Genomic DNA, 23,812 nt, shown 5'->3' with positions numbered 1-23,812 from the left:
TTCCAGGTGACAGCCGGCCNGCTGCGTTCAGGATGAGCCCTTCCCGCACCCCCTGGAGCCTGAACCGGGCGCCCCTGCGCAGCCGGGCCCGGGAAAACCCGGCGACAAGCGGTTCCGTCTGTGGTACGTGGGGGGGGCGTGCCTGGACCACAGGACCACGCTGCCCATGCTGCCCTGGCTCGTGGCCGAGATCCGCCGGCGCAGCCAGAAGCCGGACGCGGGCGGCTGCGGGGCGCCGGCCGCGCGCGAGGTGCTCCTGGTGCTCAGCGCGCCCTTCCTGCGCTGCGTCCCCGCACCCGGCGCGGGGGCCTCCGGGGGCGTAGGCCCCGCGGCCGCGCAGCTCAACTCGGCCGTGTTCATCTTCGAGCACAAGGCGCAGCACATCTCGCGCTTCATTCATAACAGCCACGACCTCACCTACTTTGCCTACCTGATCAAGGCGCAGCCTGACGACCCCGAGTCGCAGATGGCCTGCCACGTTTTCCGCGCTACAGACCCCAACCAGGCAAGGCGGCGGCTCGAGGCGCGGGGGCGGGTCCTGCACCCTGGGTGGGGAGGAGCAGGGCTGGAGGCACTGGGACCCCTCGTGAAGGGCCTGCGGTCTGGGCTGCAGGCGCGCGCACTCCACGTGGCACGCTCCTGCGTCCACTCCTCCCGCCCCAAGGACCCGGAGTCGGGGAGCCGGGGTGCGGGGCTGGCGGGCCGGCCGGACGGCGGGAGTGAACCGTTCGCAGGAGCAGGGGAGAGGGGAGAAGGCGGAGAGTGGTCCCGGGACGGTGGAGCAGAGTGCGCGCCAAGGGAGACGCAGCGAGCTGCGCGCGTCTAGGGGGGACTGCGGTGTCAGGGGTGTGACTGGAGATGGCAAGCTCGGCCGTGTGGTGTGTGTGTGTGTGTGTGTGTGTGTGTGTGTGTGTGTAGACAACGGAGAGTGTCGGGTTCCTAAAGGCCCTGCACTCACTCTAGGTCTTGGTCGAGTCCTGCACCTTAACCCACTTGGAACCGTCGAGTCCTAGTTAACTCGTGCACCGGCAGGTCTGGGAGCTGGGAGGCTGTTTCGGAGCGGGGTTTAGGGAAAAGTTAGTGGACTTCGTCAGATTGTCAGCAGAGTAGGAACCTGCGTTTAGATTCGTTGAGTGGAAAGAAAACTTTTTTTTTTCTTTTGCAGTTTTTTATGCACTCATTGGAGATAGAATCAATATCAACTTGGGTGACTTAAACAGCAGTGTCATAAAAGAGATCAAAATCTGTTTTCTAAGATTTCTCCAAAGTCACTAAATCGAGGTGCCTGTTGCCAAACAGTGCATTTTACTTCCTTAAAAACAGACACGCTTTTTAATTGAATGGCTTGAGGAATCTAAACAAAACTTTACGACAGTGATTATGTCTTTGAAAACTGGTTTTAAAATAAAAGTGTGAAGTTTTTACTATATGATAAGCGCCCAAAGTGCTAGTCTAAAAATAGTTACATAATGTTTGCAAAGTACTTTAGAGTCTTTAGAAAAATCATGTTATATAAATTCAAATATAGTCTCAGTTGTAGCATGTGGTAGTTCCTTTGGTAGCTGGGAAATTAATAATAGTCAAAGGAGAAAAGCATCTTATAAATAAGGCTTTTTTCCCCTTAATTCATTATTTTAGTAACTGTAATTGGAAGACCATCCAGTAGGTTTTCACAAAAGGCCTGTAGCTGAATTGAAGAAAATGAAAGTTCATTGTCTTAGATTTAGTCAGTTATTTGATAAGTTAGGTTAGTATCAACATTCAGAACTCCCAGTATAGAGAGAGCAATTTTAACGTATATGACACTGCTGCTAGATGTATGTTGAAATACCTTTTTACAGATTGTCTCAACATCCCAAGCATGATTAAAGTGAACGTCACTTTGTGCTTATTTGTTCCCAACTTATTTTTAGCTTTCACCTGTGTGGAAATAGGAGTGCAGCACGTTCTTTACATCTGAAACTTCTCACTATTTTTATTGTATTAAGATTTTTTTTTTTTTGGTTCTGTCAGTAAGGAGTAAGAAATTGCATTTTCTGGGACATTGAGGGATGATTAAAAAAATTTTTTTTGTAGTTTATTTATTTTTGAGGAAGAGAGAGAGACAGAGTACAAGCCGGGGAGGGGCAGAGAGAGAGGGAGACAAAGAATCTGAAACAGGCTCCAGGCCCTGAGCTGTCAGCACAGAACCCGATGGGGGGCTCGAACCCATGAACCATGAGATCATGACCCGAGCCAAAGTCGGACGCTTAACCGACTGAGCCACCCAGGCACCCCTTGAGGAATGTTTTTATGATTTTTAGTAATTTTTGTTGAAGTCATTTTGGTCCGATGTGATACATGATACATCATTGCTAATTTCATTGATGGTGGAAGTTTGTTTATGGGGGGGTGTCATGGCAATTTGAATTCTTCACTGTGGCTGTTGAGTCCCTCCCAGATTCATTGTTAGCGGGATCAATTAAAAACATGCCCATTTATTTACCTTAATTATGTATGTAGGTGTTTGAGGCTGAACTTGCTAATATTTTACAAATAGTAACATGCTTAGGCTCATTTCTCCCTTTCCATCCTGTAGGAGCAGTGGAAACTGTATGTCCTTTTGATAAAAGAAAAAAAAAACACCCCAACTTTTCCTGTTTATTGCCATTTCCCAGTTAAGTCTTTGATCTAAAGATATGGATTCCAGTTTACTCCCACATAGAGAATCCCCGGCAGAGGACCCTTCATTTGAAAGGTCAGATGTTGTTCCCTTGAGGATTATCTCCAGCCATCTATAATAAGCCGTTGTGAACTCAAATGCCTGGGAATGGTTGGGTGAGGATTGCAGAGGCCTCGACAGTGGCCGTCATTTCTTAAGGAGTTACTCAGCACCAGTTGTCACCGTCATTAAAACGATACAGGCCTGGTGTCGTCAGAGCTTCTGATTTCCTAAGAGTGGAAGTCTGGATTTTTATATATGACTTTATATTTTAAAGGATTAGCAACTATTTTAAACATTTAAGATTCCCATGTGGACAAAACGAAGCACATCGGAGGTTTGGCCTCAGAGATTTAAGGGCTGCCACTTTTTATCTTTTTCATAAGTATTTGTTGAATGAACAAGTGCAGTCACCAGACACTGTGTGCTTTTTGCCACATTTCCGAGTGAGTGTCTGAATCCACTTGATACGGTTCTCATAGTAGGGAGAGTTAGGTCCATTTGGGGGGAAGAATTTAGAAGTAAAATTCTCAGAAGTGATGATTCCACAGTTGAACTTTAGTTAAAGGGATGGATTCCTTACATTATTATCATCTAGTGTTATGCCTCACATAGAGTAGCTCTGGATGGTTCTAGACACCTTTGAAATCAGAAGGAAAAAGACCGACTGTTTGCTTTGCCCCTGAGTTCTGCATTTGTAATAATTGTTTTTAATGTTTGTTCATTTTTATGAGACAGAGAGTCAGAGCATGAGAGGCGGAAGGGTAGAGAGCAAAGGAGACAGAGGGCTCGAACTCAAGGCGGGGGAGATCATGACCTGAGCTGAAGCTGGCGCTTAACCGACTGAGCCAGCCATGCACCCGCTCTGAGTTCTACATTTGAAGTGGAGAATTATTTAGATGGGCTTTGAGCTCATTGTTAAAAGAGTCTCCAGTCACTGCACAAAGTATGGAAGGTAGCCCTGAGCGCTAGGCCTGCAAATATCCATGAATAAACTTGCCTTTCATTTGTCTCTCATACCTGTCCCTTTCCTGAAATAGGCCTGTCTGTAGGATGACCATAAAATTCATTGTTTAATCCAGAGTGATTTTTTTGAGAAGGGAGGTACCACTAATAATTACCCAAGCATAACAAGTATAAACCTGGACCATGTAGGGCAAACCAGGATATACGGTGACCGCAGCTAAATGGCAGTTTGTGTTCAAGCCCAGCCACTGAGAAGGAGGATTGTGGTTTCCATATATAAAATGATAAGGTTTTGTTGAGTGTCTGCTCACAGATCATCTGGGGTATGGATCTACATGTGACTTCTGAGATGGGAGTCCTATGCCATTAGCTTAGGTCTGTTGTGGGGAGTTGCCATAGTGATGTGCCCTCTGTCTCCACACCTTCTTAGTGGGTCAGAGCCAATTTAAGGACGTGGGTCAGAAGGAGTACTCAGCCAGAATGGACTAGTGAACTGTTTCTACCAGGTGCAAAGAAAGGTGGAGGTCAGGGGAAAATGAACCAGTTCTAGATCAAATATAGGCCTGTGCAGATTGGTTCCCATTTATTCAAGCCTGTGTGGTCTTGCACAGGAGGAATGTCAGCCTTATTTAAGCCAAATTTGGGTATTTGAGCTAATAAAAGTACTTAACTGTACATAAGTTGAAAACTCCCACTGGCATAAATTGAGCCATAGACTTAAAACTGGTTGAGGAACCAAGAATATCTGACTCTTTATCTAAGATCTAGGGCAATGTCAATATTCTTCAAAGTTGTATCTTTATCTACTTTCAGAAAGAGACTATATAGCATTATCTTAATTTCCCAATGAAGCAGAAATTATTTCATGTTATGTCTGTTTTACCATACATAAAAAAAGCAAGAGTTGTTAGTGTTTATAAATATTGTTAGAGATTAAAGGGGTGAATTATCATTAACATGAGACCATGCATGAAAATTATATTTCCTAATTTTAGACTGAGCAGTCATTTAAAAACAAAAACCTTATTACTATAGTTTTCATTGATTTTTATGTATATATCAATATATGTATATATTACAAGCTTGAAATAATGTAATTTCAAAGAGATTTTGTAAATTGTGTTCTAAAAATTTTTTTTTAAAATGTTTATTTTTAAGAGAGACAGAGTGAGCAGGGGAGGGGCAGAGAGAGAGAGGAAGACACAAAATCCAAAACAGTTCCAAACTCTGGGCTGTTAGCACAGAGCCCGATGTGGGGCTTGAACTCCTCCTGAACCATGACCTGAGCAGAAGTCGGTCGCTCAACCCACTGAGCCCCCAGGCACCCCTGTGTTCTTAAAAATGAACATGCCACGAGTTTTTTCCAGCTCTAAGTTCTCTAAATATATACTTTTGTTGTTGTTGTTCTTCAAACACTTAGCATTTTCTGAGCTTTATTCAGGCAACCAATTTTCAAGTTACTTTGGTCGATATTTTTCAAAAGATCATTTCTCAGAAATTCTTACTTCTGGTGGATAGATGGGGATATGCTAGTCAGGAAACTGGAGGAATAGAAATCTGGAAGTTTTCACATTTCTCTCCTTGCCTTCTGAGTAGACTGTGCCATTCTAGACAGGTAGCTCTCTCTCCTTCGTGTTTGCTATAGTTTTTTGTGCCTTCCCCTGCTCCTGACCTGAGTTGGAGGTTAATTTGCCCTGGCTCCATGGTAGAGTCTTGACTTTGATATCTGGGGGAAAGGTAAAAATGTGTGCCCAGAGCCTCCCAGTTCTGAGGGAGTGTTAGTTATCATGAACATTGAGACTGTTCGGCTTGTTTATCATAAGCTGGAGCTCTGGTTCTCAAACGTGAGTATGCATCAGAATTACCTAGAAGGCTTGTTAAAGCACTACACTCACTTTTTGATGCTAACAGGTTCCCAGGTGATTGATGCCCAGTCTACTGGCCTGGGGGCCAAGGTTGGAGGATCCACTGCCCTCAATGATTTTATCCATTTGTTGGATTATATGACCACTTCTCTTTCCTTAGTTATTTTTGCAGTTGTTCTCAGACTTGAAAGTTCAAGGTGAGTGTGAGGAGGAATAATATCTGACTATAGAAGATTTTAAAGGAACTCCTCAATTTCTAGCTTAATAGCTTTGCGTATGTGCCCTAGATAAACATCATTCTGCCAGGTATCCTCAGTTTATTAGTATGTTGAATGAAAACTCTACCTTTCAAGCCAAAGTTTTTTTTTTTAATATATATTTTTTTAATTTATTTCTAGGAGAGAGAGAGAGAGAGACAGCGTGAACAGGGGAGGGTCAGAGAGAGGGAGACACAGACTCTGAAACAGGCTCCAGGCTCTGAGCTGGCAGTCAGCACAGATCCCGACGCGGGGCTCGAACCCACGAACCGCGAGATCATGACCTAAGCGAAAGTCGGACGCTTAACCGACTAAGCCACCCAGGCGCCCCCAAGCCAAAGTTTTAAGTACTGCAGATGGAATAAACAATTTTTGAGAGTGCATCCCAATGTTAAATGATGATAAGATTTTGCGATAATTAAAGATTTATTTGTTTGCATCCAGAGAAATCATGCATTTGACGTATTTGATATACTGGCTGTTAAGAAAGCCAGGCAAAAAGAAATAGAGTTGACAGTTTGGTGAATAAAATGATGGCTATGTTGAATAATTATTGCAAACAATGTTTACTCGTTTTTGGTTTTCAATCCCAGGGACTTTGTTTTGTGAAAATCATCAGGATGATCATTTTAGAGTCCCATTTCATTTGGGCCATGTTGGCATGTCTGAACCAAGTCAACATGCAGTTACTTAGATGCAGCCCCTTGTAAGATGTGGGACAGAGCAATTTTGATTTAATTTAATAGTATATTCAGAATTATTGAGCAGGTAAAAGATTTTGCTGGAAATATGGTGTATACAACATATTACTAACCCATTAGGAGGCATCTGCTAAGGATGTCATTGACTTATTACTTTAAGGCTATAATGTGATACTATACATCATTGCATGTCTACCTGAGTAGCTTTTCAATGCATTTCCTTAAATACTAATATTTATTGAGCTCTTGTTTGGTGATGGTAGCAACCATAGTGTTTTTCCTAGGTTATCACATTTTATTTATTTATTTTTTTATAGTTAATTTATTTTGAGAGAGAGAGAGAGAGCGAGCGAGCATGCACGCGGGAGAGCTTAAGCAGGGGAAGGGCAGAGAGAAAGGGAGAGTGAATCCCAAGCAGAGTACACTGTCAGCATGGAGCCTAATGCAGGGCTCGAATTCACGAACCATGAGATAATGACCTGAGCTGAAATCAAGAGTCAGGCGCTTAAGGACTGAGCCACCCAGGTATCTGTCACATTTTATCTTTATAGTCAGTAATTGTGCCAAGTATGTACTAGGATTCCTCCTGTTTTGCAGATGAGAAAACTGAGGTTCAGAAAGGTTACTTGTTACCCCAAGGACACGTGGTTTGTAATAGTAGAAGCAGTTTCCAGTCCAGGCAGATTCTAAAGCCTGTTTCCTTCTACTGTAGAATTCAGTTGTTGAAAAACGAGTTTTTAGTTGCTACTGTTAAAAACTTTTATACTATCACTTTTTTAAATATAGTAGTTTTATTTTATTTTGTTCTTCAACTTTTTTGAGGTATAATTAACAAATAAAAATTGTATACATTTAGAGGGACAAAGTGATGTTTTGATATCAAATGAAATGATTACAGTATCAAGCTGATTAGTTTATCTTTCACCTCACATGTTAGTATAAATGCGTTTGTGGGGATTTTGTAAATTGATTTTGATTTTAGAGCTGTTTAAGAATGAGAGCTATAAGCACATGAAGTTTATATTTAGATTTTTGTGAACATATTTAAATAAAGTAACAGTAAAATAATATTGTCAACATCTTCATTTACCTTTGAAAGGATACTGAACAACCCTTAAGTTTGGAAAACTCTAGGTTGAAGCTTTTGGATGTTATTTAATACATTCCTGATCATCTATAATCACAAGGTTGAAAGGGGAAAAATATGGTATTACATTTTTGGTTGGTTTAATTTCAGGTAATCCTAACACAGGTTTTGGGAGTCCGGCCAAAAGGATATGGGGGTTACTATTTTTTAAGTTGCTGATCTCTTCCAAGTTTAATTTCTTGTAAGAGGTTGGCTTGGAAAGAGGATCTCCAAGTAATGGGATTTTCCCAGCTAAATATAGAAGCCTGAATTTGCTGCTTTGGTTTTTTTATTTTAGTTAACGAGTTCAGTAGTTTCCACTTTGAACTTGTGCATTTTTACATGAATTTCTAAAGTCCTCAAAGTTAGAATCATGGAACTTTGTCCTATTAATATTATATAACTTCTGAGTAGTTTATTATCAATTTTAGCTTCTAAGTCAAACTGCACTTCTGGTGGAGCAAATGGGGCATGTGTCTTCATAAGCATTTTCAGGAATAGGTTATATAATTTGGATAAATACATTTATGACTTTTACAAACCAATAAGCAAATTTGTTTTCAGGCCCTAGACGGCTCCCAGCTTTTTCAATTAACCTCTTGCTCTGGTTTCAGCCATTTAATTCTCATTAGCTGGGTAGCCCGAGAGATTTTCCTGGGTATACCTAAAATTAAACTGATGGCCTTGCTGCTTGGTTTCTAAATATTTTTTCCTCTTAGGTCTGCAGTAGCATGCTCTGTGCCTGTCGGGGTAGCTCATTGCTCTGTGCGGGGCCTCCCTGATCCCGCTGCTCGCTCTGAAGACCAGCCAGTGCCTGTTGCCTAACTCTTTAAATACTGTGCACTGGCTGCTTGACTGAATTGTTTTCCAGTTGTGGAAGCTAGTCTTCCCTCTTCTGAGAGATGATCTGGTGTCTGGTCCTTGCCCTTTCCCGTTGGCTTCTTCCAAGACTGTTAACCATTATGTACTAATTTTATTTTAGTTTTCACTTGGAATTTTCAAGGCCTGTTGACATGAACATAGCCTAGTGGTAGTAGTGGGTATGACCCTTCTATGTTCATCTGTACTTCTACTTTTTTTAGGTTTATTTTCTTAGTAATCTTTACCTGATGTGAGGATCAAACTCATGACCCTAAGATCAAAAGTTGCGTGCTTTACTGACTGAGCCAGCCAGGCAGCCCTCATCTGTAATTCTTTTATCTAATTTGAGGCATGTTCAATAGGCAGATCTCTGGTTTCTAATAGCAATATTGAAAGCAATGTGAAAATGGATAGTGTTCTATTCTATTCTATTCTATTCCTTCCTTCCTTCCTTCCTTCCCTCCTTCCTTCCTCCCTTTCCTTTCCCTTCCCTTCCCTTCCCTTCCCTTCCCTTCCCTTCCTTTCTGTTCTTTCTTTCTTAGAGAGAGAGGGAGAGTGCTCGAGCAGTGGAGAGGGGCAGAGAGAGAGAGAGAGTCCACACTCAGTGTAGAGCCTGTCACTGGGCTCGATCCCACAACCCTGGGATTATGACCTGAGGCAAAATCACGACCGGAGCTGAAATCAGGAGTCAGATGTTCAACTAACTGAACCACTCAGGTACCCTGTATTCTATTTCTTGACAAAGCCCTTTATATTTAACTTTTGCATTGATCTAAACCTTTCTCAGAAGTCAGATTATTCTGTTAAAATAATAAATGGCATTTGAAAAATTTGCTTATTCTATGTTCATGTAAGTACAGTGTGTTAGTTATAGCAATAAAGACTAATAGCTAATAATATGCCATTAGGGATCTTGGAGTTAATTGGCATTAAGCCTTTTTTTTTTCTATTGGAAGTTAGGTTGGAGGTATGTATTTGAAGTTGTATTACTTATTTTGATAAGTGGATTGTGAACAAGATTAAATTTTATCTGCCTTAATATATGAGAAAATGTAAGAGTTCTTTGGAATAAAGTATTCTGACCTAGGCCCACCTTATATCTTTTTTAAAAACTTTAAAAAATGTTTATTAATTTTAGAGAGAGAGAGAGAGCATGAGCAGGGGAGGGGCAGAGAAAGAGAGAGACACAGAATCTGAAGCAGGCTCCAGGCTCTGGGCTGTCAGCACAGAGCCCAACGTGGGGCTTGACCCACGAACTGCAAGATCATGATGTGAGTCAAAGTCGGATACTTAACTGACTGAGCCACCCAGGCACCCCAAGCCCACCTTATATCTTAATAGTTTGTTGTTTATCTTTTGCTTGATTTACCACAATTATCCAGCATTTGGTTCCGTGTCAGGAATTATACTCTAAACTTCTAGGAGCCAGGTTAATAATAATTGATATATGTTATCAATAATAATAATAGTGCTAAGCAGTATGTATCTATTTCTTGACCATGCATACCTTAGCATGCATCACCGGAAAGGTTTGTGATAATGACTGATGGCTAAGACCCTCATCCCTAGAGTTTCTGATTTGTGAATCTTGGGTGAGGTCCAGAATTTGTGTTTGTGACAAGTTCCCAGGTGATGCTGATACTGCTGGTACAGGATTACCTTTGACGACTACTCTTCTAGACCAAGGGTTGGTAAACTTTGACCTTATTTTTGTAAATACAGTTTCATTTGAACACATCTCCACTCATCTGTTTACATATTGTCTGTGGCTGCTTTTGTGCTACCAGGGCAATATTGCATATTTTGGACAGAGACTTTGTGACCAGCAAGCTTAAAATCTTTTTTATTTAGCTCTTTGCAAACGAAGTTTGCTGACTTCTGTTCTAGACAGCCCTTATAAACTAGTTTTTTTAATCCCCATTTTATAAATAAGAAAACTAAGTCTGTAATCTTCTTAAGGACACAAGCTCTCAAGTAGCAGGTCTAGGATTCCAAACTTCATGCAATTTCTTTTTTTTCCCCCCAACGTCATGCATTTTATNCCATTGATTGATGTAGCCCTGCTCTTTCCTCTGTGCTCCAGCTTTCTTCAGTATCTAAATGCTTACTTGACATCCACCCATGAATATGTAATTGCTGATGCTGGTAAACCAAGGAATCGTATTTGAGTCCTTCTTTTTCACTCCCCAGTTTCAGTTCTGGAAGGACAGCATGTTGATTCTGCCTCTAAAACTTAGTTTTAATGTGTCACCTCTCTCCATCACTACTGCCAGCTGATAGGTGTGACCCCCATGATCTCTTGCTGGGACTTTTCTCCTCTCAACTGTTCTCCCTGCTCTGCTTTTGCTCTCCAGTCAGAGGCTTCTTCCACGGAGCATGTAAAATGCAAACCAGACCAGGTTCCCTCAGCACTCAGAATAATATGCACATTCCTCCTTCCTATTGGGTTAGTCTCTCCACCTTAGGCTGCGGCTCTCCAGCTCCCGTTCTACACGTTAGCTGTCCTTAAACAAGCCTCACTCCTGGCTCACCTCAGGGCTTTTGCATGTGTGGTCCCTGTTCTCGCTAGATCAGCTTTTTCTTGGGTCTCAGTTCGTTGCCTAAATCATACATGTCACTAACTCATTGGATTGGCCTCCAGTGACCCTCTCTCTATCTAAAGTAGATAGGCATCCCAGTTTATTACTTCTGTCTTAGCCCTTTGTTTTCCTTTGGCACTAACACATTACATTTTTGTTTTTATATAGGCTCCATACCCAATGTGGGGCTTGAACTCATGACCCTGAGATCAAGAATCACATGCTCTACTGATTGAGCTGGCCAGGTGCCCCTAAATTAACTTTTAAAGCACTTTCTGGGGGTATGTCACCATCTTTAGAATGTAAGCTTCATAGGGAAACAGCTCTTGTCTGCTCACTGTTGTATGCCTGGGACCTAGTTCTGTAAGAGAGATTTATTTCAACAGATTGAAATCAAGAATCAGTACTAGCCCTCAAGGAATTCAAATCTGCTGTTGAGAGTTTAAAGTCTGTTTGCAAGGATGTGCATAAGTTCACATATATGTTGCGTTTAGTTGTTAACTTTAACAAGTATTGATTGTATTTGCACAGTTTTATGTTTTGTTATGATTGTTTATAATTTTAGAGACTCCATACTGCTTATAATATCAAATGGAATTATAAAGAAGGCATTTTTAAAAAATGAGTAAATTGTGTAGTTTTTGAAAAAAATATTGGAGACTAATTTAAGATGGAATTTTTTCTCCCTGCATCAAAACATGGAAGTTTACTCGAGCTGTCAGCACGAGAACAGGCGTCTCTGCAACCTTTTCTTTGAATGACATGAGTTGAGCTTTTGGGCATCTGGAAGATGATTAGCATGAGTGGTATTGTGAACACATCCTTGCAATAATTGGATTATTCTTCAGTTTCAGTTCAGTTCAGTTATTTAGGCTTCTCAGTGGAAGTATGATCTCATTTGGAAAGCTATTTAGTTATACAATACTTTGGATGGCTTCTGTAAGTTTTTACTTCCAAATCTAAAATTAACCAATTTCAAAGGCCCTGATTTTTAAGCCTTATCCTAGAAAGGACAGGGAAGGCCTAAAAGGTGTTCAAAACTTATTATTTTTAATCAGAAAGGAAACTGAAGAACTGGGGAGGAGATCCACCAGGGTGAGGTCAAGGATGAGAATGAAAAAAAAAAAAAACATGGCCAATGTCCATAGTGAACTATTGACCGATAATAAGATGTAGGATTGTATTCTGGATTTATTTGTTTGCTTAAACAGCATGCCCTGTGACAGAGTTATTGCTTACCTTGTATTCATTTTCTGTAATGTTTATAATAAGAACAACTGATAGGTTGATTATAGTTTTCAGTGGCCACTGGGGCATGAAACAAGCTACCAGTAAGATAATATTCATGTTCTGCAGTGTTCCCATGGGTCGACGTTCTAGTTTAAGAAAACAACACAAGAAGGGGAGCCTGGGAGGCTTAGTCAATTAAGCCTCCGACTTTGGTGCAGGTCATGGTCACGCGGTCTGTGAGTTTGAGCCCCGCATTAGGCTCTGTGCTGACAGCACAGAGCCTGGAGCCTGCTTTAGAGTCTGTGTCTCCTCTCTCTGCCCTCCCCCACTCATGCTCTGTCTCTTTCTCTCTCTCAAAAATAAATAAACATTAAAAAAAGGTAAAGAAAACAACATAAGGAAAGATGGCTGTATTTTCCCAGGAGAAATTAAAAGTGCCAATCATTTGCCTTTATAAGTATCGGTCCTCTGCCTCTACCTCAAAAGAAGGTATTTTCTCCTCACTCTTTCATTACCTTTAGTCAGAATCTGCCTTTCTTTGGGCATTATGTATCACCAGATTTTTCTTCAGCTTTTGGTCCCTTGCATAGGGTAGGAGATTCCATTTTGCTCCAGTGAGGAGACAGCACATGTTTTCTAAATGAGCTTCTCTGTTTTATCATTGTCTTTTATTAATGAGAGAAATTATCTTTGAAAACTTGCTTTCCATTAGTATGTCCCTTGAAGATGTGGATGTTGCCAGTTGTGCATTATTTGAAACAGTAATCGGGGTCACCTGGGTGGCTCAGTCAGTTAAGTATCTGACTTCAGCTCAGGTCATGAAGTCAGACCTGACTCATGGTCGTGGGTTCGAGCCCCGCATCAGGCTCTGTGCTGACAGCGCAGAGCCTGCTTCGGATTCTCTTTCTCCCTCTCTCTCTGTCCCTCCTCTGCTCATGCTCTGTCTCTGTCTCTCTCAAAAATAAACAAACAATTAAAAAAAGAAACTAATCATAGCTGCTTATTAAGGCAAAAGGTAAACCTGGTTGCCCACTTTGGAAGGTGGTTTTCTTTTCTGCTGGAATGGAGAATAAACTGGCAAGTCACTCCTGGAGAGGGGGAAGCTGAACTGTACGTATTGTGTATGGGAACTGATATTGCTGTTAGTGCTGGATTTGAGTCATAATATGTTTCCCCATTTACCTAGCAACCAGTCAGGTTAACAGCTTTTGTGTGCGTGTGATTGTACCAATTAATAGTTTCTCTGGAAACGTTGTTTGCCATGATTTTGCTATGATTTCTCTTCGGAGAGCAGAATTAATTCTGGACATCGACCGTGGGAACTGACATATGTATACCCTGTAATTTTTTTCTTAGCTGCTTACATTTTCCAGATGATTTATTTTTAAATGTCATGCTGCCACCATGAAAGAGAATTACAGCGCACGTTACATATCTTTAGGTCTCCATTTATCGAGTGATGAGTTATCAAACTGATGAGTTTACTAAAAATTGTTGATTTGAAAAATATTTGTTAAATATCCTCAGTACCTGATACTATAAAGGGCTTTGTACATATTTTCAGGCTTTGATTCTTCTCCTCAATGAACAAAAAGTTTGTCTACTGTAGATAGGGTAAATGCAGGAAAATTCCACTCTTATATGATTCTCTGCTTTGAACATGTTTATCTATAATCTGTCTCAAAAGAAGTGAGTGATTCCTGCTTGAATTTTCATTTGGAGAGGAGAAAAAAAACACTTATTATTGACTCTGCAGGTGTGACCAGGTGGAAGAGAGGTAATAGGCATTCAGGTAGAGAAGCCAGACTGGACACAGGAAACTGAAGCTCTGGACCCACTCTTCTCTAATTAATCATAGAATATGAACAATCTGTTAATCTGGATCATGGTTTTTCTAGTTGTTCCTCTGTTCATTACCTCATTCATTCATTCACTCATTCCTTCAACCGCCTATTCATTTGTTCAGTTATTAGGTGAACTGAATGTTTCCTACATGCTCAGTATTGCACTGGACACCAATGCGGAGTAGTTTGTAAAACAGATTCATTCCCTGCTTCATGTATCTTACAGTTTTGTGGAGGAGTGAGACAAAACTAAGTGAAAAGAACTGAGTAATGTAATTTTTGAGTGCCTGGGTTATAGAGTCTAACTTCTGGAACCCAGAGCTGTACCATGGGTGGGCTCCGCGGTCCAGGGCAAGTTCTTGTACCCCTCTGTACCTTGAACTCTTCATGTGTAATATGGAGCTGATAAGCATTGTTGTGAAGATTAAGTGAATCCATTCAAATAAAGCATTTAGAACAGTGCCATATAATAAGTACTCTGTAAATGTTGCCTGGATCCAATTTTAAATAGTAATAAGGGCTATGAAGGAAAAGAATGTGGTGATATGAGAGAATAAAAGGAGGAAACTTACTCTAGATTGGGTTGTGTAATAGATTCTCCAGCTCTCTTTACTTGATAAAATCTTATATTTTCTTCAGTTATCTATCCCTCCTCCAGTCAACCCATATGCCACAGAAAAGCTGGTTCCAGCCTCAAGGTGGGAAAGGCTTTTGATTTGTCCAAGAATCCAGGCTCACGCCAGTTTATGAGTTTGTACGTGGAGATCCAGTGGTCCCAGGGAATGTGTCAGCTTGTGCACGGCAAGAGGAGAGAAAGTTGCCTGTGGCTCCTGAGAAAGGGTTCTCCTGGGTTGTTATGTATAGATTTATAGCCTGAAACTCTTACAGTTATTTCACTACCAGAGTGACAATGAAACTGAGGAGGCCAGTCTGGAGTCACCTGGAAAACAGACTCTCGTATGAACAAGCCTGATTAGCACCTGCCTGGACACTTTTTCAGTTTATGTGAGTTGATTTGAGTGTTCTTGCTTCTTACAGCCAAACATAAGAGATGAGTCATGGAAGTCTTCGTGTGGACGTGACTATTAAGGATGATTCCCAAGTGTGCTCTTTTTTCTTTCTTTCCTCCCTCCCTCCCTCCCTCTCTCTTTCTCTCTCTCTCTCCCTTCCTTCCTTCTTCCCTCCCTCCATTCCTTCCTCCCTCTCTCTCTCTCCTTTTCTTTCTCTCTCTCTCTCCAGATGGGTGGGTTTGGTATCATTTGTAGATATGAGGAAGGCTGGTTGGAAGAGTTGGGGAAGAAATAGGTTTCAGGGGTAAAAATCAAGAGTCCTCATTTGTAAAATGAGAGCACTGGATGTTAGCAGCTCAGAGAATATACTCAGAGAAATATACTCTGAGAATATACTCAGAGAAATGACATCCTTCCATCAGTAATTATGATTTCTAAAGCATTGTCAACCAGTTTCACCAACATCGGGGCCATGGAAACCACAGCCTCAGCTGGGGTGCGGAGGGTGCGATGTGGGTATTTTTCAACCTGATTGCACATAAGAGCGTCATGCAGAGTTTAAGTGAAGTATACATGTTTATCAGATGTGTTGAATCAGAGTCTCTAGGGTGAGATGGGGGTTTCTGTTTAAGAACTGGGAACCAGCTTGGCACTTACATGCAGCTAATTTGGGAAATCACTGCCAGCAGGGATGCAACGCCCCTTCTTGTACCTGACTTTTAATTAACAACTGCAGGAACCTGGGTCCGTTAACTTAAGCTCTGGACACAGCGAGAGAGAACCGTAGGAGTAGCCGCAGCATGGTGTTGGTAAGGCGCCCCAGCTCCCCTGGCGACACGACTGCTTCTCCATACTACCTCTGGTCACATTGTTACATGTTTTCTTTCTACAGTGAGAGCAAACGCTGTCTGTGACTGGAGGCATATTGGCAATATTGAGAGTGTCTTAATAGTTATACATGTTTAGGTGTTTGGTGGTTATTAGGACATCTGTTACTTAAATGGCTGTTAAAATAATCACTTTGTGCATCAGTAGCTGGGTAAATTCTGTGGGAAATCAAGTGGTAGATCAGCCTGTAACCATAGGTCAAGTTCTAGACTTGCTGCCTGGACATTACTACCCATGCTCTGTCAAAGCCAGCCACAGATGACCTCAGTTGTCAGATAGTGAGAGGGGTCTTGGAGAAAAAATGGGGCAAGGACACACTGAAGCATAATTAGGAGCAGCGTTTAAAGCAGTGGGGAAGTGAGCTGTCTGTTGGGGCGAGCCAAGGAGGGAGGGTATTGGCTCCAAGGCTGAGACAGGGCCCCTAAATAATGAGATGCTCAGCAGGAAGCAATTGCTCTAATTAATATAATTAAGGCTTTATTTATGGCCACTTGGGGTTACATTGGCAGCCAGGCAACTTGCCCTAGAGGTGGTAATGATGCTCTCAGCTTTGGAAAGTGATGCTTTAGGCATTTTGAGGGAAACTGAGCTCTGCTTTGCCGCGTGTTACCTCCCTTCCCCAACCTTCTACCTTCATAGATTTATGAATGAGGGAAGGAGAACATTTAGTCCTGGAAGGAGGTAGCATATTAACTCTTCTACCTGGGCAGAGTTTTCTGATTTGACTTCTCCAGAAAGAAAGGAAGGTGTAAATATAGCATCCTTCTCTTTGCTCATTTATTTTTGAGGTGTCATATTAACCTTTAGAATACCGGACACATTAGCATTTGTTCCTTCGATTCAGTTTGCTATCCATCACTGAAGTGGCTTTTCTATTGAAAAATTTGTTCATCTGAGAAAAAAAATGGTGTCAGAGTAGAATTTTCAGAAGATGATTTTTGGTTGTGTGTTAGGCCGTGGAAGCCATGGCTGTCTCATATTGTCAGAGTGTTTGCATTTCCTTGTTACCACCTTTGTTATCAGCTCCACCAAGGTCATTAACAGATATTGGCTGAGGCCAGTCAAGTGTAAGATTCGCAAGTTAGCAGCTGGGAAAAAAAGAGGTTTAATTGCTTTCTACAGAAAGAGGTAAACAGTGGGAGTAGCAGAAGTTTGCATTAATTACGAGGGGAAACTGTTGAGAGAATACACATTTGTGGGGTACTTCATATTACCTGACATGAAATCTGGACCTCGTCTCTAGGAATGTGGAAGCTTCAGGGCCTGGTTCTAGAGTTTAGACAAAAATGACAGATAATTAATGGTTTCTGTAGGTTTTTGTTCTTTAATGAAGTGTCAGTCTGTTGACTTTTTAAAATCAATACATCTACTTGTATGTAGGAGAACAAGAACTTCGTGATTAGGAGATTTTAACGTCTTTTTTCTGCCATTCTTAAATTCCTGTAGAGAATATGGCATTTATGGATTTAGCCAAGTTAATTAAAAAAATGGCTTCCTGGTAATTTCCGAGTTGCTCAGAAATATAATGCCACTTTGAAAGAACATCTTGGTAGAGCTGGCAGGTTTATAGCAGCTAGTAATTTTGGAAGCTGTAATATTAGAGACATTTATAGCTCCATTATATGTGGAAATGGGAGTGTGAGAGCGTGTGGTAATTGAAATCCACAGATACTCCTTCTCTTGAAGTCCTTTCTGGGATATGGTGAAGAACAAATAAACATGGTCTTTAAACCTTTTATTCTTTTTAGCCATTATTCACATTTCTTATGTATTGTAGATTCTAACAGATGTGGGGAAAATAGTTTTAAAAAGTGGTAAAGTGAGGGGTGCCTGGGTGGCTCAGTCAGTAGAGAGTCTGACTCGTGATCCCAGCTCAGTACTTGATCTTGGGATTGTGAGTTCAAGCCCCGTACTGGGTTCCACTCTGGGCATGGAGCCGACTTACAAAAAAAGTGTGGTCAACTCGATATGAGCTCCTGATTGCTTTACTGCTTGCTTCCTGTGGTACAGATACACACGTGCCCCCAGATCTCTAGTACAGTATTAGATGCATGCTTGTAAGCTGGTGGCTTAAGTAATTGTGGCGGTATTGAAGATGATGATGAGAAATCATGTTGACTATTCATGGAAACATGAATTGGTGCAACTTAATATTGCTTAATGCTGGTGTCCAGTCTGTAAGACTCTGTAGTCACTGAAGGGGTGAACTTGGCTCTACTAAAAACTTTTAACATGTCTGCAGTTCTGCCCCTTCTTCCTCCACCCCAGCTCAGTCTTCCAGCCTTCTCTGAACTTCTCAGGTCCACTTGGCCTTTGACATCTTTATGTTCACACAGTGGTCTTTTTGTTGGGAATGTCCTTTCATCCAGCATCCCCCTAGTGTGGTCTCCTAATCTTTACAGACGGTCCCCAAAGTCACTTCCTTTCCTATAAAATCTTCTCTGTCAGTCTTCATCCCTATTTGAAAGTTGCTTCTGCACTCCCATTCTCCTTAGTAATAACTTTCACAGTGGTTCTCTAGTATTCTTGTTATTTATTTGCAAGCCTCTCTCCGCTCCTAGTATGTAAGGTCATTGAAAGTAGAGACATTGTCATTTTTTATATCTTTAGCATCTAGCACAATGACTAATATGTATGGAGCGTTCATTATGTGCTTTGTTGAACTAATTTCAACCAAATGTATATATATATATATATATATGCTGTTGCTGTTGTTGCTTTTGAGTATCTTCTTCCTGAGTGGGTCTGTGCTATGTGTCCAGGGGTATAAGAAGTGTGACATTTGACTTGGACCTTGAGAGGTTTATATTGCAGTTGTAAGAGAAAAGACACACAAGGAAAAATGGTAAATAATTAAAGACGGAATGGTTTGATCACTCTTTTAAGAAAACCCAGAGAAAGGATATAGGTTGTCAGCGGAAAGTTGGATAAAATATGCTAGATTTATACAGAAGAGAAGAGATATGGGGAAGTGAGATAGGGTGTATGCATGTGTTTCATGGGAGGAAAAGTAAGAAAAAAAAGAAGCGATACTAGACTATAGAGAATAGAGTTGGGAGCATTTGCAAGTTACTTAATCTAAGTTTTTCCCTTCTATAAAGTAGGAATAATGTTTGTAACTATCTCACAGGACTATAAAAAATGAAGTGAGATAATTCACATAAAGCCCAATGCATGAAACAAAGGAAGCACAAGGTAATTATTTGCTGTTGTGGTTGTTATTATTAAGCTGTTATCATTCCATCGTGGTGGCCAGGCATAAGCACACACCTTTATGAGGGAACTGATAGAGAGCAAAGCCAAACGATCAGAAATGTACTTGGAGAAGATAAAGGTAAGGAATTAGGCGTCAGATTAGCCAAAAGGAAACTGGGAATGAACTGGTATCAGATCAATGTTGGGGGATGGGAAAGAAAGGCAGAGAAATTTACGTTGAGAACTGGACACAGAGAACTAGTGCAGTGAGATGACCTTGAAGCTAAGGCAGTGCTTAACCTAGGCCGGTGAAAAACTGATCTGCTTCCTGCAGGGCCTGGGGGGATTACTGAGTGTGAGCAACCCAGGGCTTGCTGGTGAGAGCAGGTATACTGAATGGGTAAACCGGTAATTAGGGGGGAGCCTGGAAAGTGAGGAATTACAGCAGGGGCAGATTGTGACAGGAGATAGGGCGGCTGTGGAGGTCAGTAGGGAGATTGCTGAGGTAAAAGAATGGCTGAAAGGTTCGCGGGAAACAGGATCCCAGTTTAAACTGACATGGTGCTTTCTGTTTGTACTTGTAGGTTTGAAAGGCAAGGTCATGCAATCCAGATATGGTGTCAATCTCCTAGGCCCTTGGAAGGGCCTACTGTAGTAGATTTCTATCTTACTGTATTATTTTGTAAGCATGAGATAAAAAAGAAAGCCTTATTTGTTATACTTATGAAAATATTGAGGATTTTCGTCATGAATATAGCCAAAATATGTTTTTATTAAAAAATTTTGTAATGTTTTTGTTTTATTTTTGAGGGGGGGAGAGGGAGGGAGAGAGAGAGAGAGAGAGAGAGAGAGAGACAGAGACAGACATAGCGTAAGTGGGGGAGGGGTAGAGAGAGAGGGAGACACAGAATCCCAGGCAGGCTCCAGGCTCTGAGCTAGCTGTCAGCACAGAACCTGACACAGGGCTTGAACTCCCGAACAGTGAGAGCATGACCTGAGCCAAAGTTGGATGCTTAACCCAAAAGATTTTTTTTAAGGTTTATATATATATTCTGAGAGAGAGAGAGAGAGAGAGAGAGAGAGAGAGAGAGAGAGAGAGAACGAGAGCACAGGAGTCATGAGAGGCAGAGAGAGCAGGAAAGAGAATCCCACGCAGGCTCCACACTGTCAGCACAGAGTCCGATGTGGGGCTCAAACTCAGGAGCTGTGAGGTGGTGATCTGAGCCAAAATCAGACACTTAGCCGACTGAGCCACCCAGGCATCCCTAGCCGAAAGACTTTCTACCTATGTTGTAGATCTTAAATATAGCTGTCTTAGAGTGCTCTTCTCAGACTTACATGTTTATAAATATCCCCTCAGGTGCTTGCTAGAGAATAGATTTCTAGACCTCACCCCAGGTGTACTGAATTTCTATGGAAGGCACCTGGGAATTCATATTTATAAACATCCCAGGTACTTCTTATGATCAGGCAACTTGGTTTAATATTGCTTTTGTCAAATGAAAGACTTCTAAATCTTTCTATCCTTTTGGGTCAAGGATTCTAGTATCTAATTTCTAAGTTATGGTGTGATTGCATTCTGATTCAGACTTTGAGAAGTCATCAGCAGTGTTTACAGTATTCTCCTAGTTAGACCAGGAGTTTAACCCTTGGTTTTCAACAGGTGAGGGCCATGGATTTTTATCTCCAGGGAATGTTTGGCATGATTTGGAAGTTTTTTGGCTGCCTTATTGGCACTGTGGGTATTATAAGCACCCAAGGGGTAGAGAGACCAGAAAGCTTAAAATTCAATAGTGCATAGGACAACTTCCCACAAAGAGAATTATTCTGGCCCCAATTATCAATAGTATCAAGGTTTAGAAACTCTGATTAGCCCTTAAGGTATGCCGTGTGTATTAATTAATAAAAGTCTTATTAATTAACTTTAAAATTGAGATATGATATCTATCCCATGTGACTGCCATCCATATTAAGATGTAGAACATTTTTTTACGTTAATTTATTTTTTGTAGTAATCTCTACCCCCAATGTGGGGCTTGAACTCACAACCCCGAAATCAAGAGTCACATGCTTTTCTGACTAAGCCAGCCAGACACCCCAAGATGTAGAACATTTCCAACACTACACAGAATGGTAATGTACCTTCTGCCAGTGGATACCCACTTCTCCTCTAGAAATCATTGTTTTCTGTCTCCATCGATGAGTTTTGTCTGTGCCTAAACTTTATATAAATAGAATCATACAGTATGTATTCCTGTGTCTGGCTTCTTTTGTTCAACATTATGCCTGGGAGATATGTTCTTGTTGCATAAGGCAGAAGTTTGTCCTTTTTTATTGCTGCAGTATGTATGCCACAATTTAGTTCTCCATTTTGCTGCCGACAGCCGTGTTTTGCTTCCTGTTTGGGGCTATTGTGGTTAAAGCTTCTGTGGATGTGCTTTTTGATGGACATAGGCAATCATTTCTCTTGTGTATATTCCTAGGAATGGAATTATTGGATCTCAAGATAGGGTTTGTTTGACGTTAGTAGGTACTGCCAAACAGGTTTCCAGAGAGTCAGACCCCACCAGCAACCGTGTTCTAGTACCTCTGCTTCCTCCCTAGTGTCTGATATTGTCAGTTTTTACATTTTAGCCATTTTTGTGGGAGTGTAGTATTGTCTACTAGAGGTTTGAATTTGCCTTTTGTTTTTATTAAAAATAATTTTTTTTAACATTTATTCAATTTTGAGAGACAGAGACAGAGCATGAGTGGGAGAGGGGCAGAGAGCGGGAGACACAGAATCTGAGGCAGGCTCCAGGCTCTGAGCTGTCAGCACAGAGCCTGACTCGGGGCTCAAACCCGTGAACCGTGAGATCATGACCTGAGCTGAAGTCGGAAGCTTAACTGACTGAGCCACCCAGGTACCCATGAATTTGCATTTCTAAGACGACTAATGATGTGCACCTTTTCATGTAACTTAACTGGCTATTTGGATAGTCTCTTTCTAAGTGCATGATATATAATCCAGTTGGTTTAAATTGGATACTCTATAAAATCCTATATAAGTAGCAGGCCAATAATATATATTATATTAATATAAATAAGTATGATACTATTAACAATATAATATTAATTACTGTAATATTATGTAACATTAACATGCACATATATATGTTAATTTTACTTGACAAGTTGGGATGGGTAGTTAGGGGGCTAATATTTTGCTTAAAGCAGGCTATCAAAGAGGACCCATTTTGTAAATATTTTAAGCCAACCGTTTTACTAGTCTTATGAGGTAGGATCAGGTCAAGGACCTTTCTTTGCAGATGGTATGTTAGAGCAGGTGCAGTCCCCCCACTAAAATCACACTGTAAAAATTTTTATTTATTTTATTAAAAATTTTTAATGTTTATTTTTGAGACAGACAGAGAACCAGCAGGGGAGGCCAGGGAAAGAAGGAGACACAGAATCCAAAGCAGGCTGTAACCTCTGAGCTGTCAGCACAGAGCCCGATGCGGGGCTCAAACTTACAAACCATGAGATCATAACCTGAGCCCAAGTTGGATGCTTAACCGATTGAGTCACCCAGATGCCCCTAAAATCATACTCTTTAAAGGTTTCTTTAATGTGGAGTCAGTATGAAAAGATACTTGCAAAATGGTCTGAGTACCAAGGCATCCCACATTTTTACAATGCTTTTTTCTCATTTTCCAGTATGGCTGTTTCATCTGTACTTGATTTGATAAGCTTTTTGTTTTAGTGCCTCACCTTAGTCTTGTGTGACACATTTTATTTTTTTCATTTGGAACTCCTATTTTATTATCGATTTATATTAAAAAAAAACATAAGATTCAAATAGGGGGACAGGTAAGCCTTCTTGTATGGAGGGCGGGCCCCTGACTGCTAGCGGCCAATGGGCTGTGGCACATGGGACGTGCGTGTTTTACAGAAGCAGTGGAGAGCAAGGGTTAATTCATCAACTCAGTTAGAGGAAGTTTGACTACTTAGCTTCTCTAGTTCTTACTGAGCCATGTAGTTTGAAAGACAGGATGGGAAGGAGGGAAGAGTAGGTTATTTTGATCTTTTTACTTGGTTACATAGAAATGGTCTCTGTTTTCTCTAATTTCTCTAAATCACACAATTAAAACTTAAATTTGGATTTTTCACCAATTCATATATTCTGGAAAGTATCAGAAGTAGATAAAAGACTAGCCATATATTGGGGTTCCTAGGTCGCTCAGTTGATTAAGCATCCGTCTTCAGCTTGGTCATGATCTCATGGTTCATGAGTTTGAGCCCCATGATGGGCTCTGTGCTGACAGCTCAGAGCCTGGCCTGCTTTGGATTCTTTGTCTCCCTCTCTCTCCACCCTAGCCCCGCTTGCGTTCTGCCTCTTAAAAATGAATAAATGTTAAAAGAATAGTCACATATTTAACTAGGGAAAATGTTTATATGTTCATGTTTGCATTTTTCCTAGAGTACTTGAGTTTCAAATTTGGAATAGAAGTTCGGGATTAGATAGAGGAAGCTGACAACTATAAAAGGTTATATCTGCGAACTTTTCTAATGTGTATATACCTTTGATCAGATCATTATAAACCCTTAGA

At 41.1% G+C, this 23,812-nt stretch overlaps 1 protein-coding gene across 1 annotated transcript in view; it reads left to right on the top strand.

The window, feature by feature from the left end:
* LOC144229487 (TBC1 domain family member 4-like) overlaps positions 1 to 23,812 on the top strand; it is a 119,691-nt gene that overhangs the window by 2,253 nt on the left and 93,626 nt on the right. Inside the window, 1 exon segment of the mRNA XM_077761564.1 lies at positions 14 to 505. Within this exon segment, the coding sequence (XP_077617690.1) occupies positions 14 to 505 (492 nt within the window).

Source organism: Crocuta crocuta, unplaced genomic scaffold (genome assembly GCF_008692635.1).
Source record: "Crocuta crocuta isolate KB4526 unplaced genomic scaffold, BGI_CrCroc_1.0 scaffold60, whole genome shotgun sequence".
Lineage (NCBI taxonomy): Eukaryota > Metazoa > Chordata > Mammalia > Carnivora > Hyaenidae > Crocuta > Crocuta crocuta.
Note: the sequence above shows the minus strand (reverse complement) of the source record. Positions and strands in the feature narration are given on the sequence as shown.